This window comes from Elephantulus edwardii, unplaced genomic scaffold (genome assembly GCF_000299155.1).
Source record: "Elephantulus edwardii isolate Elephantulus edwardi_28Jun2011 unplaced genomic scaffold, EleEdw1.0 scaffold00041, whole genome shotgun sequence".
In the NCBI taxonomy this organism is placed as follows: domain Eukaryota; kingdom Metazoa; phylum Chordata; class Mammalia; order Macroscelidea; family Macroscelididae; genus Elephantulus; species Elephantulus edwardii.
In genome coordinates this window covers 6,203,557-6,210,816 of record NW_006399791.1, presented here as the reverse complement: position 1 = coordinate 6,210,816, position 7,260 = coordinate 6,203,557, and the positions used below count along the sequence as shown (strand labels likewise).

General features: G+C 43.8%; 1 protein-coding gene across 2 annotated transcripts in view; it reads left to right on the top strand.

Moving 5' to 3' along the window:
• Nucleotides 1–1,906: 1,906 nt before the first annotated feature.
• The window catches only part of ZSCAN2 (zinc finger and SCAN domain containing 2), a 39,195-nt gene continuing 33,841 nt past the window's right edge, over nucleotides 1,907–7,260 (top strand). Inside the window, exon 1 of one of the 2 annotated variants that reach the window (XM_006885152.1) lies at nucleotides 1,907–2,306. In XM_006885152.1, coding sequence (XP_006885214.1) covers nucleotides 1,907–2,306 — 400 coding nt within the window. Of the gene's footprint in view, nucleotides 2,310–7,260 lie in introns of both variants that reach the window. The other variant, XM_006885151.1, reaches the window with a different exon arrangement.

The window sequence follows — 7,260 nt, the reverse complement described above, 5'->3', positions numbered from 1 at the left end:
TCCATTGTTCTCACTGCCCCACGGGCTGGAGCCGTGGTGAATCCCGAGGGGCCCAGCCGTGGCCAGGGTCTGATTTGGTCGCCCAACAGCCATCGAGCAGGACTAGTCTTCCGAGAGGTGAGCCCCGAGAAACAGGCCTGGAGCTGCGCGAGCCCAGGAGAGTAGCCAGAGGCGAGGGAATAACGGGCCTGGGGCCAGCTGCCCGCAACCCGCTGGGGGAGGGGCGTCGGGGTGCTGTCCGCCTCCCGCTGGCCGGGGTCGCCCCGATGTGCGCGCTTGGCTCGGCTGCCTGACCAGACTCTCGTCCTCACTTTGCAAATCCAACGCAGAGGCACACGTTGAAATTGGAAGACACCGGATAACATCCGCGCAGCCTCCTGATGTTACACACCGGGAAATTGAGGTTTAGAGGGAAAGTCACTTGCCCCAGGTCAGAGAGAAAATGAGTAGTTAGTTGACTCTGAACCTTTTCCCCAGGCTTCTCGAATAGTAAATAATTCCCATATTGGACCTGTGTTTCTTGCAGTCACTTGTGGAAATACACATTGAGGGCTTAAATTTTTCCTCTAATTCCACTTCTTTCCTTCCCCCGCCCCCCTTTAGTTGTTGTTCTCGAAGTCTTTATGAAGTAGTGAGGAATTTTAGAATAATATTTTCTTTTATAATTTTTTAAAAATCATTATTAGTTCTGCCACTTTGAATATTTTTTTAGAATTTAGGGAGTCACACACCCCCCCCCTCCATCGTGTATGTGCTTATTTTAAAAGGAACTGGGGTCATATCGTATCTATAGCTTTAGTAACGTACTCGTTTGGGAGGGTTTGGGGTTTTTGTATTGTTCTGTTTGTTTGGGTTTTGATTGTTTGTGGGAGTTTTTTGTCTCTTCATAGTATGAGGATTAATTTAAGACATAGATGGTTTACAATCTTTCTCACCATGATTTAAAAAGACATTTTTAAATGCATATAATAGAGTACACAAATCTTAAATTTCATGCATGTTCTCTGTGCATCTATTATCAAATCAAGCTTCAGAAGGTTCTTTTGATTCCACTCCCTGTCAGTACCCTCGGAGACACCCATAATTATGTCAGCATAATTTTAAGAAATAAATACTACCAATGTATGAATGTGCTATAATTTCTTAATTATTCCCCTGCTACTGCATCTCCATGCTTTTTTCCCCTCCTTCCAGTTAAAATTAGTGTTGTTGTCCTTGCAAAGAAATTTATTTACAAAGATGATAGATGATTATTTTTTACAGTGAACCAAAGTTGACTGTGAGCACGTAAAAAAAGAATTCTTCTTTAACCATTGGTAATAATGCATTTGAAATAAGTCTTCCTTTTAGTGAGACTTAAAGCGCCTTGACAATCTGATCCGTTGCTAATCCTTAAGATGTCCCTGTAAATTAAAAGGGTGGGTATTATTATCTCTATAGGTGATCATTGAGATTGAGTGTAAATGATGTGTCAGATCAAGGTCACTCACTCTGCAGCAAGTCCAAACTGACTTAGGACAGGGATACCTCAGTGTTCCTCAGCATTTCTTCAAGGGCTTTGAATTTCTGATACTCATTCTTTGATCTTTTAGAAAGAAATATCGTCTACTTTGGCACTTGTGATGCTTCTTAATCTTGTCATAGAGAAAGGTTTTCAGGAACAAGCCAGTCTTTCTTTAAGAAGTACAGGAAATCTATGATAGTGTGTCAACATAAGAATTCCTTAGTGACCTGAAGTAGGCTGTGGGGAGTTGTTTTAGGGCAGTCCGCTCACTGATTCTGGCTCTTTTTCTTGGTTCAGGACTGCTTGTTGATATTTGAGGAGGGGCCTATCTTCTCAGAGAGGGACTGGAGAAGACTGAGGTTCAAGGCTTGAAGACAAGATTGATTGCCCCAGAAACTTTAGATGATGGCTGCAGAGATGTCCAGAGTGAGCACACCTCTGCTCCCCTTGGCCCAGGGACCTCTAGAAGAAGACGAACAGGAGGAGGTCACCACCATGATCCTGGAGGAAGACTCCTGGGTGCAAGAAGCTGTTCTGCAGGAGGATGGGCCTGAATCTGAGACCTTTCCCCAGAATGCCAGCAGAGGCAACCCAGAGGAGGAGGTGGGTGGGGAGCCACAGGGCGCACTCAGTCGCCTTCGAGAACTCTGCCGACGCTGGCTGAGGCCAGAGGTGCACACCAAGGAGCAGATGCTGACTGTGCTGCCAAGGGAGATTCAGGCGTGGCTGCAAGAGCATCGCCCAGAAAGCAGTGAAGAGGCAGTGGCCCTGATGGAAGACTTAACACAGACCCTTCGAGAGAGTGGTGAGATGTCAGACCTTTCAGGGAGAGGGTGGACGCACCCTTCAGAGATGGTGTTGGCAGGGGAGCAGGTGGTTATCTAGAACCTGGGCCATGTGGGCAGTCAGTATGTTTGCCTCTCTTGGTATATCACCATTGCAGAGGCAGCTCCAGAATTTCCATACAGAACATACTTAGAGAACTAGCCTGAATCCTTCATTTGCATAGAAAGCATAGGTTTACTTATGTGTTTCTTTAAGCTGGAGGCTTCCCAAGTAATCCAAATTAAGCATTTGTCTGCCAGCTGAAAGGTTGGCGGTTGGAACCCACCAGCAGTTCCAGAAGAGAAAGGTGAGGCAGTTTGCTTCCCTATAAACTTCAGACTCAAAGGCACTGCTGTCAAGGTGATTCTGACTTCTGGTGACCAGGGCTCCAGATCTTAATGGGAAGAGACTGCACAGGTAGTCTGGGGTTTGTAGCATGCCTACAGATTACACCACTAGAGTTCTGTGAAGACTGATTGCCTTGGAAACCATATAGGACAGTTCTGTTCTGTCTTATGAGGTCACTGAGTTGGCCTTGACTCAGTGGTAGGTTTTCTTGGGGAAGCTGATGTCGGTTATGGTGGGGAGATGACACCCTGGACTTGATTATCAGATATTGCTATCAGATCATCCTGTACCTCTAGCACTGTTGTAGGGTGCTTGGCCCTCAGCTGTCATTGGTCTGATGAGGACTGTAGTTCAGAGAAAGGAGCAGCTAGAGGGGACAGGGTGGTCAGAAGTGGCCTCACTGGGATTGGAAGCTGAAGGAGGTTGCAGACTGGGATAGAATTTGGAAAGGTTTAGAGTGGTAGAAGGATGTGGTAGCAATACCAGCAGGGTTTAGCAAATGTTCTGAAGGGGGAGACAGGTAACAGTGATTGGATCTAATAGGAATGCAAAATATATTTTTTAAAAGTAGTAGGGAGTTTGGGGAAAGGGTGGAGGGACACTTGGACAGAATGTCACTGGCCTCAGCAGATTCTTAAACTAGGGCCCAAGGGGCATGGGAGGAAGCTGTGTTTGGCAACAGGATGTAGGTTTGATTAAAGTAGGGAGAGGCTAGAGGCAGCAGAGCAGCCAGGAAGCCTCCCAGTCATCCAGGTGTGGATTGATGGGGGTTTGGTCTGAGATCAGGAGATTGGGCATATCTGAGAATGACTGATAGTAATGAAATTTGGCAACTTCTTTCTGTGAGGCAGGCAGTCCCCTTAGCATTTAATATGTACAACTCAGTTAACTTCACCACCTTGGTCATTAAAAGCAGGATTTTTTTCCAGAGAAGTGATCACCTGAAGGGCATGCATCAGGTTCAAGGCAGAACAGAACCACATTTGAGCTGACTGGTCTGAGGACATGATCAGGCTCTTGACATCTCATGATACTGAGATTCTGTCCATGCGTCCCTCCACCCTTCCCCTAAACTCCCTGTTGTTGTTGTTGTTATGTGCCATCGAGTCGTTTCCGACTCATAGCGACCCTATGCACAACAGCTCTAAACCCTGCTCTATCCTGCGCCAACCGCACCGCCTCTGACACACTCATCCCGATTACCCCAGTCACCGAATCAATCCATCTCATAGAGGGTCTTCCCCTCCTGCGCTGTCCCTCCACCCTCCCAAGCATGATGTCCCTCTCCAAGGACCCGTCCCTCCTGGCAACATGTCCAAAGTATGTCAGACGAAGCCCCGGAATCCTTGCCTCCAAGGAGTAGCTTGGTTTAATCCTCTCCAAGATGGATCTGTTTGTTTTCCTGGCAGTCCAGGGTACATTCAGTACCCTTCTCCAGCACCACAGCTCAAAAGCATCCACTCTCCTTCTGTCCTCCCTAGTCATTGTCCAACTCTCTGATGCATAACAAGCGATTGCAAATACCATGACCTGTATCAGGCGCACCTTAGTCTCCAGAGAGACACCTAAACTCCCTACTACTTTTAAAAAACACACTTTGCATTCCTGTTAGATCCAGTCACTGTTACCATTAGTATGATACTGAGTGATCTTTTCTAGTGGGGTGTTGGAAGGAGGTGAAGTAGATGAGAATTTAGACAAAAATGATTAGTTTAGTAGCATCAAGGCTGGAGGAATTTGGATGACTGAGAGGGAAATGAAGATGGCTAGAGGGCGGAGATTGTGACAACTCCCAGGGTCTGATATGAGTAAATCTGTGTGCTGAAGGGACTAACAGTGAGGACCCCTTGTGAGCCCAGCTCTGTGCTGGCCATCTTACATGCCCATCTTATCAACAGTAGCAGGAGACAGATGATGTAGAGGAGGAAGTGAAGTTCAGCAAGGCTGAGCTCTTGCTCAGTGTCACAAAGCCAGTTGCAAGGTAGGATGCATTTAGCTCTGTTTGCCTCCACATGTGTTTGGTTAAGCCTAGGTTTTATTTTAGCAAAGTACTTAATTTCCTTCATCTCTGAACTTTTCCTTTTATCCTTCTTATACAAAACAAACCTCCTCATTCTATTTCAAAACTTTGTTTTCTTTTTTTTTAATATTATACTGATTTATTTACAAAGTTCAGATACATTGTTTTTCAAAAAATATTTTTCCCATTTATTTCATCCCCCTCCCATCAAATTGTGCAATTCTATGATTAACACCTAACCCCTGCCCAGCCTCAACCCTTTATTTCCACCCACCCCCCACCTGGATCTTCATACTCATTCTATAATAACAAAAACTGTTTTCTTGCTTCTTGATAAACTGAACTACAAGAAATATCACCAGAAAAGGAAAAAAAAAAGAACTATAGTTAGATACTGAAGAAAAGCCAAAGGGGTAGAGGACTAAAAAGAGGCCTAAGGAGTTGTTGTGTAGTAGTTGTTGTTTTTGTTGTTGTTTTTGTTAAGTGCTTTTGAGTTGTTTATGACTCATGGGGACCCTGTGAACAACAGGTCTGAGCTCTGTCCTGTCCTGTCCTGCACCATCCTTAACCATCCTCAACACATTTGATTCTACTGGCACAGGTGCTGTATCAACCCATCTCTTTAACGGTTTTCCTTTCCTTCACTAACCCTCCACCTTTCCAAGCATGATGTCCCTTTCCAAGGAATAGCCTCTCATAATAGCATGTCCAAAATATGGGAGATGAAACTTCAACGTCTTTGCCTCCAAGAAACACTCTGGTTGAGCTCTAAGATGTATCTGTTCTTGTGGCAGTCCATGGGATATTTAGTATTCTTCTCCAAAGCCACAACTTAAATGCATCCATTCTTCTCCTGTCATCATTAGTCATTATCCAGCTCTCAGATGCATAGCAGGTCATTAGAAAGAATCAAAGACTTGAATCAGGTGCACCTTAGTCTTTAAACTGATGTCATTGCTCCAAAGGACTTGGGAGAGGTTGCTGACTGCAGTCTTTCCCAGGATGTTTTCCGATTTCCTGGCTGCTGTTATCAAAGATGTTGACAGTTTCAAGCAAGATGAAACTGGTAACAATTTCAATCTTTTCTTCACCTATCATGATGATATGTATTGACCCAGTGGTGAGAATTCTTGTTTTCTTGATGTTGAAATGTAATCTGCAGTGAAGTCTGCAGTCCTTGGTCTTCTATAGCAAATGTTTCAGGTCCTCCTCACTTTCAGCAAACAAGATTGTTTCATCTGTATAATGCAGCTTGCTGATGAGCCTTCCTCCAGTCCTGATGCCACACTGTTTTTCATAAAGTCCAGATTCTGAATTGATGCTCAGCATAGGGATTGAATAGGTATATAGAGAGGATTAAGCCCTAACGCACATCATTCCTGATTTTAAACCATGCAGTGTTCCCTTGCTTTGTTCGGTCAAGAACTTCCTGGTTTACATACAGATTTCATGTAAGCATAATTAAGTGTTCTGAAACTCCCATTCTTCTCAGTATAGCCATAATTTGTTATGATCCACGAAGTCAAATGCTTTTGCATAGTCAATAAAACACAAATAGACATTCCTCTGATATTTTCTGGTCTCAGCCAAGATCCATCTAACATCAGTCAGCAGTAATACCCCTCATATCATGATCTCTTCTAAAGCCAGCTTGAACTTCTGGCATTTCTCTGTCAATGTACTGTTTTAACTGGTTTTAGATTCATTTCAACAATATTTTGCCTTCATGTGATATTGTGGTATTGTTCAGTAATTTCCACATTCTCTTGGATCAACTTTCTTGGTGATGGGAATAAAAATGTTTCTCTTCCAGTCAGCCATTTAGTCATAGAGGTCATCAAACTGGAAGGTCAAGTCTTAGCATGTGTCTTGGAGGTAATGACAAGCACTCACTGAACAGCCCTCCCCTCTGGCTTGCTGCAGGGACTTTGCATCTTTCCTCTTTTTTACCCCCCCAAAAGAAAAAAATTATCTTCTTGTTGATGAAATTGTCCACAACAAAATATTCAACTAATTTGACAGTTTGTTCATGTGCAGTTCACTGACATCGAGTCCATTCTTCAAGTTGTATGACTGCTTTTACCTCTTGTTGTTGTAGTGTACCATCAAGTTGAAACCAACTCACAGCTAACCCTCTGGCGGGTTTTCAGAGGCAGTTAATCACACAGGAGGAGATTTCCCATCCTTCTACTGTGGAGCAACTGGTGCATTTGAACCTCGTGCCTTAGGAATTGCAGCATAATTTCTTGCTACTAGACCACCAGAGCTCCCTGTTAACAAATTATTCTAATATTAACATGAACTCACTACCTGCTAAGTTTCTTCTCAAACCTTTTGAGTTGCTATTGTCAGCTTAGTTCCATATATATTGTTATTTTAAAAAATCCAATGCTCAAGGCAGACGTCACTAAATGAAACTGTTGATTGGTTTAAAGAAGACATCCAGGCATATTTCTGGTTTAAGCTTTAAGGATTATCTCAGGGTAATAGTTATAGGAGTTCATCTAGTCTCAGTGGCTCCAGAATTTGAAATTCTGTTCCACATTCCGCTCTTTTTTTTTTT